General features: G+C 47.3%; 1 protein-coding gene across 1 annotated transcript in view; it reads right to left on the reverse strand.

Moving 5' to 3' along the window:
• Positions 1–13,472: 13,472 nt before the first annotated feature.
• Positions 13,473–26,335, reverse strand: part of SP110 (SP110 nuclear body protein) — a 35,830-nt gene continuing 22,967 nt past the window's right edge. Inside the window, 8 exon segments of the mRNA XM_042950447.1 lie at positions 13,473–13,922; positions 15,066–15,206; positions 16,151–16,265; positions 16,965–16,985; positions 16,987–17,078; positions 22,315–22,359; positions 23,169–23,311; positions 23,752–23,850. Of these exon segments, the coding sequence (XP_042806381.1) occupies positions 13,812–13,922; positions 15,066–15,206; positions 16,151–16,265; positions 16,965–16,985; positions 16,987–17,078; positions 22,315–22,359; positions 23,169–23,311; positions 23,752–23,850 (767 nt within the window). The 3' untranslated portion in view covers positions 13,473–13,811.

Raw genomic sequence — 26,335 nt, forward strand, 5'->3', positions numbered from 1 at the left:
TTGCATGGGGGACAGCTGCCCTAGAAAGTAGCCCTGACATTTCGAAGGACCTTGCATGAGTGAGAAATAAACCTCTGTTGTTTAGAACCACTGAGATTTTGGAGTTACTGCATCATAACCCCATCCTGACCAGTGTTCCTTCCCCAGCATCCAAATTTGCAAAATGGGTTGTTCAAGGACAATCCTGGAGACTAGAGTTCATGATTTAAAAAGATAGACTGGGGGCACCTGGTGGATCAGTCGGTTGGGCGTCTGACTTCGGATCAGGTCATGATCTCATACTTCATGGGTTTGAGTCCTGTGTTTGGGCTCTGTGCTGAAGCTCGGAGCCTGGAGCCTCCTTCAGATTCTGTATAATCTACTCTTTCCACCTCTCTCCCGCTTGTGCTCTCTCTCTCTCTCTCAAAAATAAATAAATAAATATTAATGAAAAAAAAAAAAAAAAAAAAGATAGACTGCATTACCAGTGCTCCCGATGCTCCCTTCACTATGGAGCAGGGGTTGGCAAACTATGGCCCATAGACCAAATCTAGTCCACTGTCTACTATTGGATAGCCAGTAAATAAGAATGGTTTTGGGGGCACCTGGGTAGCTCAGCTGGTTAAGCATCTGACTTCAGCTTAGGTCATGATCTCGTGGCTCACCGGTTCGAGCCCCGTGTCGGGCTCTGTGCGGACAGCTCAGAGCCTGAAGCCTGCTTTGGATTCTGTGTCTCCCTCGCTCTCTGCCCCTCCCCCGCTTGTGCTCTGTCTCTGCCCCTCAAAAATAAATAAAAACATTAAAAAAATTTTTTAAAGAATGGTTTTTATATTTTTAAATAGTTGAAAAAAACCCGAAGATGAAGAATATTTCATGACATGTGAAAATTATATGAAGTTCAAATTCCTGTGTCCATAAAGATTTTTTTGGACCACATCCGTGCTCATTCATTTAAGTATCACCGATGGCCGTTTGTGCGTCACAGCAGTGTTGAGTTGGTGTATGGCCTCCAAGGCCCAAATTATTTGCTATCTTCTGGCCTTTTGCAGAGTTTGCTAACCTTGGCCTAGCAGACGATAGTCTGGCAAAACACGGAATTTGACGACTTTGATTTGAAATGCGATTCAAGAAAATTGGACTGAATAGGTTTGAGAAACACCCTAACTGACCAGTTTTCTTTGCATATATATTTTTATTGGCTCATGGGTGATATGGGCTAAAAAAAAGTCTAAAGTTTAAAAGCTTTTGAATAAGTACACAATGCAGTCCCTAAGAAATAAGAAATCAGGGTGACACAGTTTAATTTGCAATTGTTTCCCCCTCCTTACAATCTGTGGTGTCCTCGACTCAATGATATATGATAGCATAAATGACCCAAAGTGAAAGAATTCTCTGGAAAAGTCTTTGAAAGGCTAATTATGATCAACAGTCTGACGCATCAGCTCTTTCTTCCATTTGTTTACTCCACTCTTGGCAAGCGGCCAGCTAAACATAATCCAGCGGGCTGTGACTTCTTGCAGTTGCTTGGGTATCCAGGTAGAGCATTAGGATTGAGGAGTCTTCAATCCTAGGGCGTTTTCTGAATTGCACTCAGCCGTGTGGGAGGCCTGGAACAGCGAGCCGCGGCAGGAGGGCCTTAGGCGCGTGCTGTTCCCAATCTTGCTGAGAAATGCTCCTCTCCACACCAAGAAGGTTAGTAACTGCTGCCAGAGAGGTCTGGGATGAGTGCGTGTTTGTTTTCTGTCGTCTCCGTTGTCAGCACTTCTGAGAATGGCAGCTGGCGCGTCCTTACTTTAGAGAATTCAGCCACTGGTTTCTGGTAAAATATAGGAAAACTAAAGATCTAAGATGAAATAAAGGTGTTGTTTTTTGTTTTTTGTTCTTGTTTTTGTTTCTTGTTTTTTGGGTTTTTTGTTTGTTTTTGTTTTTGCTTTTTGTTTTTTGTTTGTTTGGGTTTTTTGTTGTTGTTTGTGTTTAAGACTCGCCTACACGGGCAATGAAATATAGTCTGGATTAATTCTAAATCCTTATCTGGAGTTGTAGGGATCATAAAGACACAGAGCCTTCTTCCCGGTAACTGCACCTGTAAATGGATCCTCCACTACAGAGGTCTTGGCGGAAAAAGTCTAGAAAACACATCTGTTACTGTCAAAAGCGCAAGTGACAAGAATGATCAAATCTTGGGGACCCTGTGGACCAAGCGGGACCCAAGTGGGGGGTCTGACTTTGGGGGGAGGGAGGGATCCGACTGCTTGATTGTGTGAGGTTTTTTTTTTTTAATGTTTTTATTTATTTTTGAAGGAGAGAGAGAGAGAGAGAGAGCATGAGTGGAGGAGTAGCAGAGAGAGAGGGAGACACAGAATCGGAAGCAGGTTCCAGGCCCTGAGCCATCAGCCCAGAGCCCGACGCGGGGCTCGAACTCACGGACCGTGAGATTGTGACCTGGGCTGAAGTCGGACGCCTAACCGACTGAGCCACCCAGGCGCCCCATTGTATGAGTTTTTTGAAGTCAGGCTTATGGAGGCATAATTTACATACAGTAAAATTCACCCCTTTTGGATGTAGGTTCCGTGAGTCTTGACAAAAGTAAAGAGCTACATGATACCAATACCCTCAAGACAGAGAACAGTTTCTTGGGGCGCCTGGGCGGCTCAGTTGGTTTAGTGTCTGACTTTGGCAGTTTGTGAGTGGGAGTTCTGCATCGGGCTCTCTGCTCTCAGCGCCGGGCCAACTTCAGATCCTGTCTCCCTCGGTCTCTGCCCCTTCCCCCTTGCTCTCTGTCTCTGTCAAAATAAATAAACTTTAAAAAAAAAAGAGAAAGACAGAGAACAGTTTCTTCACCCCAGGAAGTTCCTTTTGGCCCCCTGGCAGTCAGTTCCCTCCTCTAACCCTGGCCCCCAGCCCAGAGCAACTACCAATTTGTGTTTTGTTCCTCTCCTTTTTCCTTCTCTAGAAGGTCATACAATTGGCATCAGATAAATGAAATTATACCATTACCAGCTATTATGGACTGAATTGTGTTTTTTTCCCCAAATTCATATATTGAAATCCTAATCCCAAGGACCTTAGAATATGACTATATTTGGAGATAGGACCTCTCACAAGATAATTAAGGTTAAATGAGGTCATTTGAGCGGACCCAAATCCAGTGTTTGCTGTCCTTATAAGAAGCAACAATAGAAGTCTCTCTACACACACACACACACACACACACACACACGAAAAGGCCATGTAGGGACACAGCCAGAAGGTAGCTGTGAGCAAGCCAGGAAGAGAGCTCTCCCCAGAAACCAACCTTGCTGACTCTTTGATCTTGGACTTCTGGCTTCTAGAACTGTGAGAAAATAAATGCATTTCCGTGGTCTCAGTCACCCAGTCTCTGAGATTTTATCACGGCAACTCTGGAAGACTAATGCACCCGCCTTATGAGTCAGGCTTTCTTCAGCAAATATAATGCTCTTGAGATCATCCATGTTGTTGCACGAATACTTGGTTATTTATTGCTGAGTGGTGTTTATTGCAGACTATGTACATTTATTGCAGGAACGAACCACAATTTCTTGACCAGTCTACCTGTTGATGGACATTTGGGTCACTTCCCAATTTAGTCTTTGGCCCTTACAAATAAAGTTGCTATGAACATCTATGTTTTTGATTTTTTTAACATTTATTCATTTTTTGAGAGAGAGAGAGAGAGAGAGAGAGAGAGAGAATGGGGGAGGGGCAGAGAGAGAGGGAGACACAGAATCGGAAGCAGGTTCCAGGCTCTGAACTGACAGCACAGAGCCCGACGTGGAGCTCGAACTCACAGACCATGAGATCATGACCTGAGCCAAAGTTGGATGCTTAACCGACTGAGCCGCCCAGGAGCCCCGATGTGGACCTGTGTTTTCGTTTCAATACCTACAGGGGGATTACTGGAGGAAATGATAATCATAGGTTTAATTTTACAAAAACTACCAAGACTGTTTTCCAACATGGCTGTACCATTTTGCATTCCCAACAGCCATACGTGTGATTCCTAGTTGTTCTGCATCCTTGTCTCCTCTTGGTATTGTCAGTCTTTTAAATTTTAGCCATGTGGATGGGTATATAATGCTATCTCCCTGGGGCTTTAATTTGCATTTCCCTGATGGCCAGTGATGCTGAGCATCTTTCTGTGTGCTTAATTTGCCATTTATTTTTCTTCTTTGACAAAGCATCTGCTCAAATCTTCTGCCCTCCCCACTGGAAAGAAAAATTGGCCGTTGTGTCTTTTCAATTACCAAGTTGCAAGATTTTTTTGTATATTCTGGATTTGAGTCCTTCAGCAGATACGTGTTTTGTAAAAATTTTCTTTTGGTCTTGGCTTGGTTGTTTGTTGTTGTTATTTTCCTAAAAGTCTCTTCCAAAGAACAGTAGGTTTTCATTTTGATCAAGTTCAATTCATATATTTTTTTTTTCTCTTACAGGTCATGTTTTTTTTTTTTTTTAATGTCCTATCTAAAATCTTTGTCTAACCCAAGGTCTCTATTAGTTTTCTATTACTGCTGTAGCAAATTACTACAAGTTGAGTGGCCTAAGACAACCCAAATTTGTTATTTCACGGTTCTATAGGTCAGAAGTGTGGTTTCCTTGGCCAGTTTGCTCTGGGTTTCAAAAGGCCAAAATCTAGGTGTTGGTTGGCTGAGCTCTGGCTGAGAGGCTCAAGAAGAATCCACTTTCTTGGAAGAATCCAAGTTCATTCAGGTTGTTGGTAGGCCCCATTTCCTTGAGGTCACAGGACTGGGATCTCCATTTCCTTGTCAGTTTCAGCCGGGGCTGCCCTTAGCTCCCAAAGGCTTCTCTCTGATGTTCGCACTTGGGGGCCTAACTCTCAGAGCCAGTAAGAGTACGGGGAATCCTTCTATAGTTGGAATCTCTAATTTTCTCTTCTGCTGTAGCTGGAGAAAGTTCTCTGCTTTTAAGGGATCACATGATTAGATTAGGCTCACTTAGATACTCTCCATACTTTAAAGTCTGTAACTTTAATTACATCTGCAAAGTCCCTCTGCCATAGAACTTAACATATCCACAGGTTCTAGGGGATTAGGGAATGGACATCTTTGGGAAGTCATCCTGCTGACCACAGTCTCAGATATCCTCTCTCATATTTCTTCTAGAAGCTTATTGTGCTACCTGTTACAATTTGGTCTATGATCCATTTTTTTTAAAGTTTATTTATTTATTTTGAGAGAGAGAGAGTGAGAACATCAGCAGTGGAGGACAGAGAGAGACGGAAAGAAAGACGAAACAGGTAAGAGGGAGTGAGAGGGCCAGGTGAGGGCAGGGTTGCAGGGGTAGGGGCAAGACAGGGTAAACTTCCCCAAGAAGGAGAGATTTGAGCAAAAGACTTAAGTATGAGAAAGTGAACCATGGGTGCTTGTAGGGGCAGGAAACTTCCAGGCCCAGGGAAATGCCACGGGAAATGTGGCAGGAGCCCCCGCCAATGAGCAGGAGCCCCTGGTGTCCAGGAACAGTGAGGGGGGTGAGTGAGGGGCAGAGGACCCAGCAAAGGGGAGAGGAATGGGTGTGGTTGGGATGGGGGTTGGCAAAAGGTAGAAGTGGGGACCCCAGGGAAGCTAACGCAAAACCTGGGCAATGATGGTTTTCCAGCGGAGGTGAGGACATGTGCCCCATTCTGCATTTATGCCACCTCACGACACAGCCAGAAAATCGAGGGCCCAATCATGGGCTGTGGATGTTTGCTGACTTCCTGCCTCTCATTTGGAATGTCACCGGGGCTGGATCGTGGGCTAGATCAGGAATTTCCACCCCAGGGAGCTGGGGGAGGGGTGGAGTGGGGAAGTGAGGTGGGAATGGTGTCGTGCCATGAATATCTTTGAGAAAACGTTGCCCTACCTTTTAAAGAAGGTTTCCCACAAAAAAAAAAAAAAAAAAAAAAAAAAAAAAATACTTGGGCAAATGAAGAACAAGGGGCGGCCAGGTCTCAGGAATTCTGTCCTCACAGCTTCCCTCTGTCCCCAGGTTTGTCTCCCTAGGCATAGAGTCTCCCTGGGCTGGGGCTGGGGTCACTATTTTCTTAAAAAAATTTTTTTAATGTTTATTTATTTTTGAAAGAGAGGGGGGGGGAGAGAGAGAGAGAGAGAGAGAGAGAAGAGGAGGAGGGGCAGAGAGAGAGGGAGACACAGAATCCGAAGCAGGTTCCAAGCTGTCAGCACAGAGCCTGACGCGGGGCTTGAACCCACGAACTGTGAGATCATGACCTGAGCCAAAGCCGGATGCCCAACCGACTGAGCCACCCAGGCACCCCTGGGGTCACTATTTTCTTTGGGGATCCCCCTGCTTGGCCTGAGTCGGATGGTGGATTCTGGTCAGCCTGATGGAAGCTAGTCATCTGTGCTGTGTCCGGGCTGAGGCATGCAGGGCAATGGGACCTCAGCTCCGTGGACCATTGATGGGCTCTGCCAGCTAAATAGGACTCTGAATCCTTCCCGGGGATTAGGAGCAGGGGTCAGAAGCAAAGCAAGTCTTCAGTGTAAGGAGTGTTTCAATTTTAGGTATTTTAGGACAGAAGTTAGAGCCTAGAGTGGACCCCCCTGACCCCCATACATACTCTCTGCCCATTCTGCCTTGAAAATAGCAGTCCTTCTCCTGCCCCCTGCACTCCCTGAAAAGCCTAGACACTGGGAATTTGGTCATTGAATCACTTAGAGGGAAGGGGGTGGTTGTACTAGGGGCACCCCCCCCCCCCACCTCCCCTACTTCCTGTCTTCACCTCCCCTGGACCCTAGATGGTGGGTGACTGTGGGGCTTCTTTCAAGATGCTTCAGTGCCTCCTTGGGGCCTCTGGTCCTCGGCTCTGGGCCCTTCCTGCCTTCACTTCCTGCTTCCCCTGCAGCCATTGTAGTACAGCATTTCTACCCTTGACCTGTCACTAATCTGGATTCCTTGTTCTTCGCAACTGTCTACAGCCCAAATCCAACAAGGGTGCCCGCCAGCCACCTCGGGGTGATTTCACATTCAAATATGATACTGGACAACATCCAAGCAAAGCTTCATAACAAATGTAGGTGTCTCCAATCTCTCAAGATTGACCTGCAGCAAAGCGTGTCAAAGATGTCTCCACTCTCTCTCTCTGAAATCCTGTTGACAGTTGTGAGGTGACAACCTTCCCTCCCTCATCTTCCTCCCACCCCCACCGCCCCCAGGGGACCCACCCTGCTGCTTTTCTTCCCAGCCCTCTCCCTCCCCCCACCACCCATTGCTTTCTCCTCCTGGTTTAGCTTTCCCTTCATTCTTTTCTTATTATTGTTTCTGGAAGCTGGTTCTATTTGAGTAAATGCTTAAATAAACTAGAAAAGTTAAAGCTAAACACCCCCACGCCCCCAAACAAAACAACCAGGAAATCAAGCAAAGCACAAATGTGTGCTAACTCGCCCTGCAGGGCGGGGAAGCTCTTGCTATTAAGTAGCAGGCTCCAAGGCATTAGCTACATTTGTTCTTGGGTCAGAAGATAAAAGCTGAGTCTTATCAAAGGGTAAGGGATGCCAGTCAGACTTCATTGTGGCAAAAAAAGGGTCACCTCGAAAACCTGTTAAGCTTGTTACAAATGCCACTTTCTGGGCATCAGTCCCAGAGACTCCCATTCAGGGCCAGGGGCCCTGGAATCTGCATATTCACAGGCTTCCTGGTGATTCTGAAGGGGTGGTCCACGACCCTTTCAGTCTTGCAAATGGAAGATTCCAGAATCCAGCCGGAAGAGGCTGCTGGCCACCTCCAGGCTGGGCCTCCCCGCAGACCCCAGCCTCTGAACTGCACAGCCCCCTTTCCAGCCCAAGTTCCCAATGCACTTTGTTACACTACATTGACCGTGAGGTTTGAAGTTTGTAATAAAGCACAGATGGGACCTTGCCTTTGTTACAGTAAGGAAATCCTCAGTCACCGCAGAAGTCCAGAGTGCCTGCCACTCTCAGAACTGGGTTCAGAGCCTGTCCTGGGATAATAGGAAATGATCTTCTTTGTATCCGCTCTGCCCGAACTTTCCAAGGAGTTCAGACCTAGGGCCAAAGGGTCCAGGTCTGAGGAACTGGAAACTGAGATGGTTTCCCAGGCACAGGCTACGCATGTAAATCAGGCATGGTCCAGATATGGAAACAGCCAAATCTGCCCTCTGGCCTCTGCCTGGGCAAATTCAGGCTGTGTTGGCGTTTGTAGGTGCCACAGGGTGGCCTGGCTCTCTCTCTCTCTAATCAGATGCCAATGGCTGATCATGGAGCAAAGCTGTCCCCAGTGCCAATGCATCTCATCTCTGGTCTTGTCCAAGGGACACACCTGGTGGCACCTTGCCCGTAGGCATCCTATGCTGGGAGGGTCTTCTTTGAGTGGCACTCCCTCTACTAGATGGCTCTGGAGATGCGAGTGGCCTGCTTGAGACCAGGGGAAGAGTGAGGAAGACGGTATAGCTTCTTGGATTTTATGATCTCATGGTTGCTTCACATGGTACGGCTGTTGAAATGAATAGGGTCTGTGCTCTTCTTTTTTCCAGGGATGATGGCAGAAGGGAGAGCCTGGAATCCCGTAGCCTATACACCCAATTTCAGGAGGAGAGGAGCTCTATGGGATGGCGTGGGAGCATCTTTAGGAGGAAAGAAGCAGTCAGGCTCCTCAGGGCTCAGGGGAGGGAAGGAGAGAGGTCAAGTCTCACAGCGGGACCGACCAGGTCAGCTGGAGGCAGAGGTCCAAGCCACCTGCAGGATGTGAGCCTGCTCGCAGGGCCTGGCTGTGCCAGAGTTCAGAGAGAATCTTGAGAAAGGTACTCAGCCCAGATGCTGATTGCCCATTAAGTCTACCTCCCCCGAGAGCAGGTGTATGTGACCGGGAGACCATGCCTTCCCAGCTCCTAAGAATGCGTTTTCCGAGGTTGAATTTCTGGTATCAGCTGGAGGGGGGAACATATTCTTAGACACATTTCCTCCGTCACTCTTGGGCAGGGGAAGACCTAAGCTCTGAGCAAGCCCTGGCCAGGGGAAGTGGGGGGGGGGGGGGGGCGTGCAGAATGGAACTGAGCTGAACCAGGAAGGGAGAAACAGCCTGGGGGCAGAGCTAGAAGGGGTCCCTGGGAGGAGGCGATTGACGAGTGTGCAGGCATCTGCTGGTTTCATTAAGAATTTTTGTTGTTTCAGGATTTTATTATTCATTTATTTAAAAAAAATTTTAAGGGTATTTATTTATTTTGAAAGACAGGGAGAGCAAGAAGGGGAGGGGCAGAGAGAGGGAGAGGGAGAGAGAAAATCCCAACCAGGCTCTGAGCTACCAGCACAGAGCCCAATGCGGGGTTCAGACTCACGTACCGTGAGATCATGACCTGAGCCAAAACCAAGAGTCGGACGCTTACCTGACTGAGACACCCAGGTGGCCTTCAAGGTTTTATTTTTAAATAATCTCTACACCCCACGTGCGGCTTGAACTTACAACCCTGAGATCGAGAGCTGCATGCTCACTATTCACCAGCCAGGAGAACCCAGACTTTTTAATGTCTAAGGACATCGGTGCTGACACAGGGTGGGCCTGGGGTGGGGGGGGGGGGACTCAAGGGAAGGGCACTGGGGGGAGGATGAGGGACAGCTGAATGCAGGAGAATAAACCAAATCCCACTGTTACAGGTAGAAATAGTGAAAACCAGGGGAGCAGTATGGCAACAAAAGGGAGCCAAAGGGAGAGATGGTTCCAGAGACGGGGTCTTGGTTGTCATGGCAACTATACTGACAGTGGTTGAAACTTTGAAAGAAACAAATTTGAAAGAAACAAACATTTGAAAGAAACAAATGACTCTTGTAGTGTTGTTGGGTTTCTTTTTCCTGGTATGGAGTAAGCCAGAGCTGTGATAGGGGAGAGAGAAAGAGAGAGAGAGAGAGAGGGAGAGAGAGATTCAGCCTGCCTGTGCCAGAATGGATGAGGGTCAAAATGGATGTGAGATTGTTTATTTTCTTTTTTTGTTTATTTATTTATTTTGAGAGAGAGAGAGAGAGAGAGAGAGAGAGAGTGCATAAGTAGGAGAAGGGCAGAGAAAGAGAGAGAGAGGGAGAGAATCCCAAGCAAGCTCCATGCTATCAGCACACAGCCCAACACAGGGCTTGATCCCATGAACGGCAAGATCATGACCTGAGCCAAAGTCAAGAGTCAGATGCTCAGCCCAACCAATTGAGCCACACAGCCACCCCTGGATGTGAGATCATTTAGTACCCAGCAATCCTGGCCACTGGTAAGCCACTGGAGTGGGGGGATCTTTTGTCATGAGACACCAAGAATGTGCTAGGAGGAGAAATCTGTACGGAAGGGATGACCATATCTAGGACCCACCCTTCCCTCCCAGAATGGCATCAGGAGTGGCAGTCTTTGTGATCATGTGTGTCCTCTTCCCACATAATAAAAGGAATTCTATTTCATTACAAGCTTTTCTGAAGTCAGGGTTCAAACTGCCTCCACCCTTTCCTGGATCGTAGGTGAAGTCAGTCCGTATGGTAGTTCACACTGCTGTGGAAACACTGGGGAATCTCTGTTCATTGTTTATCAGTCTGCGACACCAGGTGCTGAAATGGGAACGCCAACACACTCCCCACAGAGTGCCTCTTGGAGGAGGACATTGGGCTCCGAAGGTGGCCCTCACCGCTTGTATCAGTCAGCTCTGGCTGCCACAACACCGCCCCACAGCCTGGGCACCTTGGACAATAGGCATTTATTTTTCACGGGCCTGGAGGTTGGAGGTCCCAGATGGAGGTGCCAGCGGTCTCCATTCCTGGTGAGATTTTGCTCCTGGCTTGGAGTGGGGCCTCCTCCTTCCTCCTCTCCTCACATGCCCTTCTTCTGCGCATGCAGGATGATCTCTGGGGCCTCTTCCTCTTTTTATAAGGGCACTAATCTTATTCAAGCCTATGCTTGTGACCTCATCCAACCATTCACACCCTCTTCCAAGCCCTGTGTCCAAGTACGTCACAGTGGGGGTTAGGGCCTCAATATAAGAATTTGGTGGGAAGACACAATTTAGTCCATAACACTTCTCCACTGGCACTAAGTAAGAGTGAAAAAAAAAAAATCAAAAACACAGATCAGGACAACTTAGTCGTTGCAGAAAGCTTTTTACTTTTGTCTTCAGAGAAGAAAAGCATTGTGGTAGGAAAAGTTTACTTGGTCAACAGATAGAGCTTAGCATTATTCAAATGATAAAAAAAAAAAATCATTAGTTCACAAAGATTGACCACAGACTTGCAGTTGTTTTAAGTTAGTATGTTTAAGGCTTAGACAAATGACCTCAGAAGAAGAGTGCTTCCCAGAATTTATTTTTTCTTTTTTTAAAATGATAAATAAGGAGGACAGAGAATGGATAGCTAGCATATGGATAATAGATGTTCTTGAAAGAGAGCCCAGAACAAAAGGATCAGAAAGATTTAATGCAGCTGCTGAAAAAAAAGAAGCAGGGATGTATATTGTAAGGGCTCAGTGTGCCAGGCAAGATCAATGATAAGAATATTACATTGAATCCTATCCTGTCAAAAATATATAGCGATAGAGAGAAAGGGAAAACTGGATATGTGTCCACATACCGACAAAGAAATGGAATTCTGGCTGAATGCAGGCTTCACCGTTGTAGGATAAAATGCCCAGACACAGTGGGCCAAAGTCTAAATCGATTTTGAAGGTGAGAAGTTGTGATAAAATACATATTGTACCCCAGTAGTGAGTTTAGGAAAACAAAAGAAGACATTCAGAGCTGTGCAGATTCAGAAAACATGCCACCCGGGAACTTTTCTTTTAAAATTACTTAAAAAAATTTTTTTTAAGTTTTATTTATTTTTGAGAGAGAGAGACAGAGTGTGAGTGGAGGGGGGTGGGCAGAGAGACACAGAATCCGAAGCAGGCTCTTGGCTCTGAGCTGTCAGCACAGAGCTCGATGCTAAATTTCAAACTCATGAACCATGAGATCATGATCTGAGCTGAAGTCAGACGCTCAACCGACTGAGCCACCCGGGTGCTCCTTCTTTTAAAGTTAGTTAAACATATACTTCACTGATGGGAAGAAGGAGCCGAAAAAGAAGCAAGGCAAAGCCACGGCAAAAAAAAGACTTTAATTCACACCATTAATATTGCTCTCACGAACATGGGTGATTGTATTACACACATTTTTAACTTTTGCTTTTCAATTCTGGTGTATATTTGACATAACAAATGATTTATGCAATGTAAAAATAACAAAGTAATGACATATATAATTGAATAAAATTAAAATAATTAATATAGAGTAAAAGTGAACATTTACTAATTATCATAAAGAGCTACATTGTAAAACAGTGAATAGACTGGAATAAGGGGACTGAGAGGTACAAAAGGTGAAAATTACTTTGGCCTAAATGTGTGGCTCATTAAAGATATTTTATTTTGTTTTTTATTTTATTTATTTTATTTTTTATCTATTTTTGAGAGAGAGAGAGAGACAGAGACAGAGACAGAGACAGAGACACGAGAGTGAGCAAGGGAGGGGCAGAGAGAGAGGGAGACACAGAACTCAAAGCAGGCTCCAGGCTCTGAGCTGTCAACACAGAGCCCGATGCGGGGCTTGAATTCATGAACCGTGAGATCATGACCTGAGCTGAAGTCAGATGCCTAACTGACTGAGCCACCCAAGTACCCCTATTTTTTATTTTTTTAAGTTTACTTATTTATTTATTTATTTATTTTTAGAAGTAGGGGGAGGGGGGAAGAGAGAGAGAATCCCAAGCAGGCCCTTCAGTGTCAGTGCAGAGTGCAACATGGGGCTTGATCCCACCACCCTGGGATCATGACCTGAGCGGAAATCAAGAGTCAGATGCTCAGCTCACTGAGCCACCCAGGTGCCCCTTGGCTCTGACATTTAAAAAATAAGTTAAAAATACATTCACAAAACTTGCAGGTAAATATTGGGAGAATTAAAAACTGTTACAGATGCCTTCCAGAGTAGAAGGTGAAGACAAAGAAAATGTCGACAAAAATCATGGGAAAGTATTCCAAAGAGAAGGAATAAAATGATATGGCAGAAATAAGGCTAACTACAAACAACTCATGCATGAATGACTTCATAGAAAACTATAAAAGTGGACCTGATTCAAAAGCAAGAGAATACCTGAATAGTTGAATGACCATGAAAAAGCAGAGATCATGGTCAATATTACTTCTCAAAAGAATGATGGGCTATATAATTTTATGAGCTGGTTCTTTGAAAACATTATAAACTATTCCAGAGCATATAAAAAGGTAGAAGATGTTAGGGATTATTGTACCCAGCTGGGGTGGCCCTACATCTGATTATGACAGGACATAAAAGTGTGAGGACCAACCTCTTTCATAAGTACAGGAACAAAAATTCTGAAAAACACTCTCTGCAATGATATTGAAATATATATATATATATATACATATATATATGTATATATATATATATATACAAAAATCAATTGCATACAACTTTAGAATTCAGTTTAGTTTCTTTTTCATAGTGATGTGAGGGTAGAAATTCTGAAGCTATTGTTGTAGTATTGTTTTAGTTGAACAAATGAGTATATATACTGTGGGAGAAGAGAGATGTAAATATTGAGAAGGAAGAGGCCTTAGATGGGGATGAGAAGTGTATTTCACACACACACACACACACACACTTTTAGGTGTAGAAAGAAAAGACAGGTGTGATGATGGTACAAGGCTCTGGCTTTGAGTCAAGAGGTCAGCCAATAACATTCTAGACTCACTGGCTGTCTAAAGATGGCCAGGGTCACATCACCTGGATCCTCAAGTTGGGGTGCCTTAGTTTTTCTAGAACAGGGTTAAAGAGTCTGGAAGCTGTTCTCATTGGCTTTGCAAAAAATAAACATCTCTTTGAGGTCCTTTTCAAATTCTGCCTCCAAGTCCAATCCTATCTGACCAAAGTCAGAAGCCTGAAAGACAAAAAAAAAAAAAAAAGGCAAACAAACAGGTGTTTAAGGACAAAGAATCAGGACCATCAAATCACTTGCATTTTTTGGAGCCCCGCCCTCCCTGTCCTGAATGCAGTGCTTCCCCATCACCCAGGCAGTGTGTGTGTGTGTGTGTGTGTGTGTGTGTGTGTGTGTAGTTTGGGGGGGAAATGCTGCTGCCATAATATTGAAATGGATGAGCCTCTGCCCAGTTCCTAACTTGGAACTGACAAATGGTCAGGGCTGGAGAGCTGATTTTGATCACAGCAAAGCCCGAACTTGGTGTAAAATAGATAAAGATAAAGCATTTCTTGACAGCCCCACTCTCTGAAGGAAAGATGAGTGTTCCGTTTTCTCCAAGGCTAAGACTGGGCCAGGCATGGAGGGGCTCCCTGGGTAGACTCTTTCTCCCTCCAGCTCCCTGCACAGACACCAGTTTACAGTTTGTGGTTTGGGAGCAGGCCAGCTTGTGCCATGGGAAGAAGGGGAAGGAGCCTGGGTGGAGGTAGAAATCTTCCTTAGGTACTTCCCAAGAGCTATCTGCACAAATGATAGGAAAAAATCAGGATAAACTCAGCAAAGTAAAGTTAAGAACGCGTCGGCTTGCACAATAGCAGTTGTCTCTCCCTACTGACAAAGGATGAAGCCACCACCACCTGAGACAAGTCTGGATGTTTGGGGCCACTGGGAAATGTAGGAGTAGAACAATCCTAGTATGAGGATTCTGGGAGTTTAAGTTATTTCATCAAGTTTAGTTCATTCATTGATTTCTGTATTTCTGAGGCATGCAGAACAATGTAACCGTTAACTACCTTTCCTCTCTGTTTGAACGAGGAGGCAGGATGAAATGGATTGTCCTCGGTGGGACTCTCTTGTCTGTCCTCGAGCGGAGGATGGAGCTTTTTTTCAGGTGTTGTTTACAAGGATTCTTCCCTGTCCTGCTTGCTATCCCCTCGGACATCCTCCTCACCACCGCTGGAATTTACAGGCTGTTTTCTTCTGTAATCCTACTCTTTTTGACCTCTCTCTGGGACAAGGTCCGTACAACTCTTGCAGAGTTCTGCTGTCCCGGAAATTAGGGAAAATTGGAAAGGACATGCAAAAGAAAGAGGAGACGCCCTTTACCTTGTAAAACATTTTATGGTTGTGGAAGATCAGGCGCGCGTCCCGCACAAAGCACAGCACCGTATACACTTTCTCAGGCAACCTTTCCTTAACCAGGTCCAACCACACGGCTTCCTTAAAGGGCTCTCCATAATCGCAAATCTAGGGACAAAGCCACCAAAGGGGTGATATTAGCACAGCCATTGTTACTGGAATGGATCCAGTAATGTAACTGGATCCTGAAATATAATGGATCCAGTAATATAATGGATCCTGAAATATAACAAGCCTTCATGTCCAGGGTGGTAATGATATTACCATCTGCCATGTCTATGCCAGGCACCGTTCTAGGCACTGCCATGATATTAACTCGTGATCCTACAACAACCCAATGATGCAGGGGCTGTCATTACCCCCATTTTCTAGATGACAAAACCAGGGGATGGAGAAGTTCAGCCGCCTACCCAGGATTTCAAGGCTAAACAGTGGTAGAGCTGGACTCGAAGTCCCCTGAGAGGGGGCTCTAAACCCTGTACTATCTGTAAGAAAGACGTTTCCACCTAAGAGGATGAAACTGAGGTACATGGGAGGCGGAACAAGTCGCCCGGTGTCCCAGAACCAGGACGCGGCGGGTGGAGTGGGACCCAGGGAGTCCCTCTCCACAGTCTGCAGCCAAACCCTCTCTCTGCAAGCAGGGGTGCCTGCAGGAGTCACACTCCAAAATTCCAGAAAGAGTTGTACGTAAGAGAGATGCCCGGAGGACGAGAATCAAAAAACATGACTTATATTACGCGGGGTTTCTGCAAAAAAGGAGCTTTGTGGGTGACAGTAGGCCTTCAAGAGGAGGAACCCACATTTCTGTAAAATGTGAAGAGACCTTTTAGAGTGAAATGCAGCTCAGAGAAAGTGAAGCCAGGCCTGTGCCCAGGCAGACCCAGCCAGCCGTCCAACCACATTTGCCAAAGGACCGCGGTGTGCGTTGAACTATGTTCAGGCACCGAATCTCCATCCTCAGAAGAGAGACGCCAAAAGCTCCCTCGGGTGCCCTTCCCCTCTCCCTCGTCCCGTCGGACTTCTCGCTGTCAGGGGGAAGGTGGAGTTCGCACCCAGCTCACCAACTGCTCCTCAGGCTGTAGCAGGCCCTCCAGGACCTCAGATTTCCCGTGACACTGCTGCCTTCCTGAAGACTCCATCCTGCAGAAGGTGCAACTCCACAGGTTCCTGAGAGGACAGGCAGAAGAGAGCGGGGGACAAGGCCCCTGGAAATAGCCGCTGTCCCTACTGCTGCCATTGTTCTCCTTTTAGACATGGCTGATGGATACAGCTGGGAGATGAAGGGGACCCTCCCGGAGTCTCCAGGACCCCCACGTGGGGCCTGAGCCCATGACCGTCCTCCCATCGAGGGCGGCAACAGGGGGCTCCGTGCGTGGAGGGCAGGGTCAGGGTGAGTGGTGGGTCCTCCTTTCCCCGTCTGAGCTGCTGGGAGTCCTGCGCGCAGCGCCCAAGGGTCGAATCTGGGCCTTAACCCTTGGGGACCAAGGCCTCTAACAGCCTGTTGAGCCCATGGTAACATGCACGGACCAGGCCACGTTTCCTACCTTTCTGAACAGTTGCAGATAACAAACAACTGACGGTTCCCATTCCCAAGCCCCTGGGACAGGAGGCAGGGTTGCAAAACCAGGAAAGGGCACCTCCCACGGGCAGTGGCCTTGTGGAGTCAAGGAGGCTCGGTCGCAGACTCAGAGAGCCAGATGCCAGACACTGATATCAGACGGAACATAGGCTGCCGCCCCATCCAGCTGTTCTGGGCCACACCTGAGCCACGATGCTTACACATCCGGCTTTTATGCCCGGAGATGGGCGACCAGAGCAGAAGCGGGCAGAGTGGGCGTGCGGAAGGCGGGGCTGGGTCCCACTAACCTCTCAGCCTCTGCAGGCGGGATGCGAGTCTTCACGAAAGGCTCTCGGACAAGGGACACAGCAGCGCCGTGGTCCTCCTCTACAGCACGCCTCACATTCCTTGGAGGTTTCCCCCTGGAAGCGGAGATAATGTAGCAGGGAAGGCATCAGTGAGACCCACAGCACACCGACACCGAGGGGCCTTGGAACACGCCGTCCCTGTGTGTTCCAGAGTGGATGTCTCCAGCTGACCACGGTGCTCCGAGAGAGCGCCGATGGAGCACCAGCCTGGCCTTTCCGATCGATCGATCGCAGAAAAGCGGACGGCAAGAAGCCTCAAGTTGCCCCTTGAACCGCACATTGTCAGAGCCGGAAGGGACTGGAAGGTCATTTAAGCCCTTTCTGCACAGAGCGTGGTCTGAGGACCAACGGCATCACCGTTACCTGGGAGGCGGTGAGAGAGGCAGACCCGCTGAATTGGAATCTGTTTTAACAGGACCCCAGGCGCTTTGGAAGTACATGACATTTGAGGAAACACAGCTTTAGGCAACTTCCTCTTTTTACAAGCCTGGGAAGACAAGATGCTTTTTTTTTTTTTTTTTTTTTTTTCCGCGAAGTCAACACAACTTAGTGTTTGGGCCGCCCGTGCCGGGGTTCAGAGCTGTTCCCGTCCGCCGTGTGCCGTCCCAGGCAAGCGTGCTGGGCAGTCCCAGAACAATTCCTGATGGAAACACAAAGACAGATCGCTGCTGTACAAATGGGTTGTTTTTTGGGCCTCAGAAATCACTGTCTTTCTCATGGCCTTAGAATGTGATCCAGTAAATTCTCCAGGTGATCTTTACTGCTGGATAAAGACCTACAGGCAGGAGCCCCTGTTCTCCTGACCCCGCAAGATGGACAGTAGGGCTTTACACACAAGGGGAATGTTTTCTCTGCACTGAAGGTAGGAGTCAGGAAGAGGCACCTTTCTGTCTGTGCCTCTGGGAGGTGAAAAGGCAGGAAATAGACCATTAGGAGCTGGAGCAGAGGATCGAGGGGGCTGGGGATCAGTTACAGCTAAGGAGAGAAATCCTGCCACTACCCTCAACTGTCCACAACACAAGCACAAGGACCTGGGTGAGGGCGGGAGGGATGGAAATGTCTTGTCCGTTCTCAAAACTAGCCACTCAGTCAGAGTAAAAATTCCCTTTGATTTGGGGATGAAATTCATCACGGTCTTAGTTGGGGAGGCTTCCGGAGCAAATTCTTCTACTTCGGAGGGCCCCAGGACTCCATAAAGAGGGCTCCCTGCCAACCTTGAAGTTCAGGTGAACTTTCTGGCCTTCCCATCCCGAACTCACCAGTCTGCCTTTCTTTGTCCCTGGAGTGCCCTCTGACTGGACACCCGACCTGCCTAGGCCCGGGATGCAGACGCCAGCTTCCCACAGCCCAGACCTCCCCCCTCCTCCCAGTTGAGACCTTGGTTGGATCCAGAGCCCCAGTCCCTCTGTGGTGTGAGTCCTGACAGCTTTTTTCTTTTCTCCTTTTTTTGTAATGCAAGTGCCTGACCGAAGCCTGGATTGTTCTAGCACCCCATCAAAGACAGCTATCTCCTTATTTCTGGAGTAAATGCATTGCCAGCCACACAACTAGATAAAGAGCCAGGCTGCCTGTCCCCACAGAGGCTCCTTTGTGTTAGAGATCTTGGTTGATTTCAAGAACTGACCATTTGGGTCGCTTGTTTTTTTTTTTTCTTTCTCTTCTCACACTTTAAATTCCAGCTGTTATGTTTTAAATTCACCAATAAAGAGCGAGCCTGCAAAGCCCTAGGCCCCCACCCTCGCCTGTGCTCTTTCTCTCTCTCTCTCCTTCTATCTCTCTCTCTCTCCATCAATCTCTTGGCCACCTCACTGTATGGCCCCAGGTGTGCTCTGTAATTTCCATGTCCTGTAAGTAATAAAAAGTAATAAAAATTTTTTTTTTTCAGTTTCCTGATGGTTATTGCTGGAAGGCACCTTGCGATTATATTAAGAACCACAACGGCCCGTCTAACCACATCGGTTATGGATAGTCTGTGACCAGCACCAAACACCCCCTTCCCTAGGCTCTGGAGTAGGATAGTTTCCAACACACATGATATGACAGCGAACGAGAGAAAGGACGTACAACTGCACGGTCACCTTCTGACCCTGGCTTTTCTGCTCCACTGCTGACAGCTTCAAGTCCCACCCCTCTCTCTTACCCCTTTCACCACCTCTCGGCAAGTCGGCGAGTCGATAAGGAAGCTCATGCGCTCCCCCTCCTGGCCTCAGAGAGAAGTTCAAGCCAGACAAGCTCTGCCCCAGCAAGGGAATTCTCACCTTGGCCCCACTCATAGCCATGGTAAAACCTGGAGCTATTCCCTCTCGCCACTCAGGCATTTTCAGACCAGCTTGGCAACCTGCCCGGCCCTCCGTAGGAAGCCTCAGTATGTGAGTGATAAATCATTTCATACTCGCTAGGTGTGAGTGTTGCATCATCACTTTCGATATCTGAACCCAGTTGACCCCACCTTGCTGCACGTGACCACAAGACATCGGCTCAACAGGCAGGGAGTCTTGGTGACCAGGGGTCTGTCTTCTCTTGCTCTGGTTGGCTAAATGGTTCTGCTAACTGGCTTACTCTTTGAGTTGTGTTGGGTCTGCTGGGCCACGGCCCTGAGGTTGCAGTCATCTACCATGAGGGACCGCTCATTCTTTTCAAGTTCAAGAACAGACCAAACTGGGCAAATAGTGGAAGAGTAGAAATAATCACTCCTGCATCTCGTATGATAAGTTTTGATCCTTGAAATTTATACTGGATTCCATTCACTGTTTTAACAGAGGGGAAAGATCCGTGGGCTCCTTTTTGTAAGGCTGATTGTTAAGTGTCAAAAGCTTAATTTTATCTTACTTCGTTAGTCGTCGGGGAAGAGCATGCACGTTCGCTACAGGATATTTCAGGGCAGTGGGTATTATGACCAGGGGGCAGCAATTTTGATGGTTAAAGTGAGGTGTGAGGTGTGACTGTTTTCCCTCTAGTTTACCTTTGGAAACTCCCTACGAGGGTAGAGGGTAACTTGCTTAAATTGAGTGGGATATAATTACTCAAAAGGAGCTCCACCCATTAAGTTCCCTACACACAATATTATTGAAATGACTGGCACCATCCACCTGACAAGTGTTTTGCTGTCCCATATTTGGCTAGTAAGTTCTGTTCTGTGCCTATTCCAACAGCATCTCAGCTGCCTTGCAGCTGTGGGGATACAGCCCTCCTTGTTCCCTGCAGTGTCTCAACAGCTTTATCATCACACACACCCTCTGCAGGCAAGATCTTAACCGCATCCGACTTGCCCCAGGAGCGCAAGTCTGACACTACCCCCATGACATCCTTCTCATTTGACACACTCATTCAGAATATACAATGACTCACAAAGGAGCTCCCAGAGAGGGGTAGGCCATTGTGCACACATAGCACAGGGCCCCATCAGCTCAGCAAATTTCTGGGCATCATTTGATCATTTGAAGGCTGTTCTGTCCCTGACACAGTCAAGAAACGATTATTGACCCTCTCAATGCCCGCAACTCTTGCCCAACATTTTTTAGGCCTTTGGATTCAAGGTAACACATTCCTCACTTACAGATTTTACATATGCCCATTTAGGCTTACTTGCAAATTGACCCACTGTGAAGGAGAATCCCTTAAGTCAAAGGCTCTAGAATCTGTCCAAAATAAAGCAAAAAGCTGTTCTCAGTTCCCACCGTATGCCATTAGAGTAACAACTTCTGTCTGCATCCTGAGCCCTTCTAGAGATGGAGGTTCTCACAAGCACTCAGCCTGTGCTCATTTTGCCTTGGGTCATGGAAGCAGCGTCCTGCAGGGAAACCCCAAAACACACGTTTGGAGTATCAGCATCAGGTCTCTTGATGGTACACACATACAAAGATAGACACCGACAGAGAATGGGTATATGGCAGAGTAACAGTGATGTATTAGACAACGTTGCTGAAGAAAGGGCCTGCATTAGCCCATTTGTAGTCAGAACTAAACTTAGTCTCGTTACCCCAACGCGGCTTCTCCTAGGTGGGACTGAAAGGTCAGGCCAAGTGTGCTTCTGGCTATAATGTACTGACCTGTGGTATCATGAGTGAGCAGCAACTAGAATATTGGGGCCATTAATTAAAGCTCTGGATTAAAAATATCTTTATTGGTTTTTTGGTGTTTTTTTTTTTTTTTTGCTGTTTATGAAAGTAATAAATGGTCATTAGGAAAATTCTACCTGTACATAAATGTATAATATGGAAGGTAAATGTTCCCTATAATCCTATCCCCAAATAACCAATTCACTCAGATATTTGCAATCATAGATCTCCATGGTCGCGTAAACAAAACTGGGCTCCTTCCATATATATTACTACCAGTTTAAGTGTCTAGAAGCTTTCTTGACTTTAGAACCCTTGGGTGGTTTTCCATTGACTGAAGGGCATTCCCTGCACCCTACACCCAGTAAAGGCCGCCTCCAGACCCAGCTTATCTGGACCCCTGGGTGATGCATTTCCAGACCATCCTGTCCATGGGCAGGATTCTTCCCTAATTTTTGGCTATTACAAGGAGCCTCCCTGTACGTATCAAGATATTGCAAATCAGCATGGAAAAGATGTTTCAGACAATAAACAGCATTGGGAGGGCACCTTGTCTTTTCAATGAATCCAGCTAAGGGTCAGGCCAACCCTTCAGGGCACGGTGGGAAAGGCACCATTCCCTCTGCTGAAGGTTCGTATCTTATGGGAAGCTCATGAATGAGATTTGTGTCTTGAGGACATATTTAAGCAAGCAAAGAAGGATGAGAAGGAGCAGCTGGTACAGACAATGGATGCCTGCCCTTTTCACCTGGAGGGATGCTATGCAGAGGCAAAGTTCAATTCAAATGCGATTCCATTTTGGGGCCACTGATAACGAAAGGTTGAATTGAGGAATTCTTTGTGTTCAATCAAGGGTGGTCTCCTTGCTCTTTCACGTACCGTTTTTGTCTATCTCCTACCACATTTACTTCTCAAACTAGAACATTCTATTTCTGACACCTTTGGTTTGTCATCATCCAAACATCCGGTGCTTTTTCTAAAACACATGTACATCATCAGTTTTTGTTCTAATCTTTATTTTAAAGAGTTTTTGTGTCCCCCTCCCAAATTATGAAAACAACAGGGGTACATACATGTACCAGTGTGCCAATGCCATTGTCGTGAAGATGCAATGACTAAAAGGAAAGGTGACCCAGGGCCGGGGAACTTGAGGACTCGAAGGTGAGCCTTTGGATGCAGAGAGTGTGCAACATGGCGACTGAAAATGTGGTAGAAATTCACCTGCTATTTACCTTTTTCTTGACATTTACTCTTGGGGGACAGAACAAAAGTCCTTTCTGAAAGAGAGAAGGGGTCAATGAACGAGGTTATCCGGGAAGCTCTTCTTTCGTCCATATCGAAGTTTCCACGTCCTAGTGAATATTTATACCTGGACGTCCTACCGGGTCTCAAACCCAAAGTGTCTGAAAGCAACACCATTAGCTCCAACCTCCAATCGGCTCTTCTTCTGAACGTCACTTGATAAACTCATTTTTTTCCTGTTACTCAAACCCAAGACCCATTAGTCCTTCCTTCCCAGTTCCTTTCCCACCCACATTCTCCTCTCCATTTCTTCCTTGGTAGGTTAAATCCTCGTGATTTCATCCCAGTGATATTCTTTTTGGGTGTTTTTTGAGGCCTTGTGTTGGGGTCTGGGATCACAGAGATTAGTAGCCTTGTTTGTGGCTCAGAGGACTGAGTGTGAGCCAGGGAAGTGCAGAGGAGACACTGCCCATGGACAGGATGGTCTAGAAATGCGTCACCCAGGGGTCCAGATAAGCTGGGTCTGGAGGAGGCCTTCACTGGGTGGAGGGCGCAGGGAAGCTCTCAGAGATCTGGGTCTCAATCTGGCTTCCCCTGGTTTACCCCACCCAGTACCCCCAGGCTAAGCTTCTTAAGTCTCTCCTGACCTCACAGCCCTTTGCTCACATTTAAAGTTCTCCACGGTCAGCACCAACCTTTCTAATTTTATCACCCATAACTTTTCTCTATAAAAAATTGAGCTCTTTGTCAATCCTAATGGAAATTTCTTCACATTTCTGTAATTGAAACTGCACTCATCCTGCAAAAATTAAACCCATCACCCAGCCGTCCCCTGTCATAATACCTTCAGCAGCTCTTCTAAGGTCTTTCCTCTGCAATGCACACTCTGTTTCCATTTCCTTGAAGTTGCCCGTTTTCCTTCAATTTCAAATTCTTTTGGGGTGAACCAAATTCCCTCCTCATTCTGAATGCACTTCTCTGAGGATCCTGGAGGATAAAGACAGCCCATTCCTGGACCCAATCTCATGCTCTGTGAATTCACCCTAAACCTCCAAACTCCTAACTGCGGTTGTTCCGCCTGCCTGGGTCCAGAGAGACTCTCTGCAGGGAGGGAGGATAGCAGGCGAGCCTGGATTCCTCCTCTCTCAGGCTGAAGGAAGCCCTGAACCCTGTGGGAGCGGGAGAGGGTTTGCATTTTGTGCGACATCTGCATGCGGCAAGTATTGCCACTGGGTCCACGGTGGTGCAGTGGCCTGGCAGCCGGGTTCACCACGACGCGGAAAAGCGAAAATTCCTTGCTAACAAGGCACTTCTTTCTCTGCAGCCTAGCTGGCAGGGTTTATCTCCTGGACAAGGAGACACATGGGTATTTTCCTCTCTTCTAGTGGTTCCGGGCGCTCCAAAGAGCAGAAGATCAGGAAACCCACCTCGTTTCAGTCTCTCCTTATATAAAATCCCTCTAGCTTCACCACACGTCACAGGAAGTTTAGGAGAGTGAAAATCCACGGGGTCGTCTTCGGGTTTTTCTGGAAGTAGAAGGGAAAGTACAAGAGTATAGTTTCGCTCAGTTTTCGTTTTATCTCTTTCTGGCCTTCCCCTTGCGCCGAATTCTAACGACAGTAATAGTAACAATAATCATGTAAATGGCATTGGGGACCAGCCTCTGGCTAACTGGCAGCACTTCCTCCATTTTGAGTGGCAGATTAGCCACGTGTACAGAGTAGTCTCTGATCAACAAAGCCATCACCACCAACACTGCATCAAACAAAATGTTTAGTAAAGCAGATAGGGCTCCTGTGGTGGGTTTTAATTCATAAGCTAATTGGCTATCACCCACCGCTCCTTTATTCCATAAGCAACCTGTTTATCCCTCTACCCGGATAGAAGTTGCCGGCCCAGAATATTTCCTGGTGCTCGGGTAGCTGGAAGAAAGGTCTTTGTTTATAATCTTATCACCTGATTTACACCAAGGCGGGGTAAGTGAGGTGCTCAGCACCAAGAGATTAGTGTCCGTCTTCATTTTCTGCTGTCCTTTTTCATTTTATTGCTTTTCTGTTTCTTCCTCCATGAGTCAAAAAAGAACCCCTCACCCCCACCCCACCCCCCCTCACCGCCAAGAACTCTAGCCTAATCTGCAAATTGCACATGGAGAGATTTGGCAACGGTGAAACGTTGAGCAGGGATGTGGGGGTATTGATTCAGGAGAGAAGCAGTTGGAAAAGAGTTTAAAATAAATACCAGCCACTCCTGCCGCTTTTTACCACAGCCTCACTGTGGGCGAATTCATTCCAGATAGGCTGCAGGAGCCGTCTCTGGGGGCGAGGAGAAGGCGCTGCCCATGGCTTGTGTTGAGTTACACGGGATGTTACATGCAGAATGAGGCTAGGAGAACAGCCAGTCCAACCTTCTCCCTTGCTTCAAACACTTATTGCAAGAGCCAAAGGAAATGTACGAAAAGGCAAGAGCATCCCCGGAAAAAGAAACGAGCGGCATCAATGCTAATGGTGAAGAAACCGTTAGTTACTTTGGAAGGATATGAACTAGAGGCAGACGAGAAAGCAGAGATCCCTGAGAAGTGACCGGATGGCTCCCTTGGACGGAACGCTGAAGGATGTCCAGTCTTGGAGGGGCAGGGGCTGGATAGGAGTGGGGGGGGGTGGGAAGAACTTAGTTTCAAAAGCCAGCCAGCATTCTTGCATGGAGTGGCTGGCTCCACCACTGTCTCCGGACTCTGCCCACTTAAATAAATAGGGCCCAGGGGATGACAGCTCAGCCTCAGGAGCCAGACTGGCGGGGCTTACGATCTGGGCTGTGCAATTTCCTAGCAAGGGTATGTAAGTGCATATTATTGTCAAGGTCGAATGGAAGACCAGCCATGGCGGATTCCTAACTTGGGAGACAAGACAAGACAAGTTACCTTGCACAGGTAACTTTGGACCACTGCCGCAAACCCCGAGGGGGATTGGCAGGGCATCGGGGACCTTGCATAGTTGTCTGTCTCACGGAACTCATTCCCTATGATAAGTGTAGGCCCCAAAACAGATGTCCCAGACAGGCTCGCAAGCAGATGCAGGAGCAGTGGGCGGCACTGGGAGTTCTGGGCAGCAAGCCAGGGTGCAGAGTTGCGGGCACAGGCAGAACTCCCTCCTTTACCTGGTACAGGCAGCTTACCAAGTCAGCCAGGACCTTCTGTCCTGGGTAGCTCCAAAGCCACTACCCTGCGCCTAAGGAGGGGCAGCTTTCTGATCTGTTCCGGTAATCCTGCATTTAGCTTCGTCTCACCTGCTCCGTCTTGGAAACAGGCTTTTTAAGGATGGAACCCTGAGGGGAAGGCCTCCTTGGCGCTCTCCCACATCTGTCAGATCACCGTTCATAAGCGTGAGCAAACAATGAGGAGCCTGCTATGAAGGTAAGCAATTAATAAAGAGAGTTCCTGGAAATGGAAAGCAGGGTGCAGGAAACGAAAAGAAAGCCTAACAGAGGCAAGAAAAGCAGAATGGAAACAAACTTCATAGATAGATGAACTTCAGGAATCCTTTCAGAACACAGGGTGAAGGCACGTGGTGAAAGTCATGCATGGACAGACATGGCCTGGGGAGAGGTCTGGAGCTCCCTGATCTGAACGCGAAGGGTTCGTGGGGAGATGGGGTGGCTGGACAAAAAGCCATCATCAAGGCAATAGTAAAGGCCGCACACACACACACACACTGTATAGTTTATTTTCACAACAACTTATAAAAGGGAAGGCAATGATGGTGATCCCCATTTTATAGATGGGGGACTCAGGCTCAAAGGTGGAGACAGAATTCCCGGACATCCCCACACGGTACAAGGTGGAACTGGCAGTGGAATCCAGACCTGCTGGACCCCCCCCCCCCCCCCCCCCAGTTTCTATCATACTGTCAGAAATGCCTCAACAGGACTCCCTACTGTATGTCGATAACAACACAGAGACAGCCGGAGTTAAATCAGAAGGCACGGCCAGGGCAGAAGTGCTAAGGAGCCAGAAGA

Source organism: Panthera leo, chromosome C1 (assembly GCF_018350215.1).
Source record: "Panthera leo isolate Ple1 chromosome C1, P.leo_Ple1_pat1.1, whole genome shotgun sequence".
NCBI lineage: Eukaryota > Metazoa > Chordata > Mammalia > Carnivora > Felidae > Panthera > Panthera leo.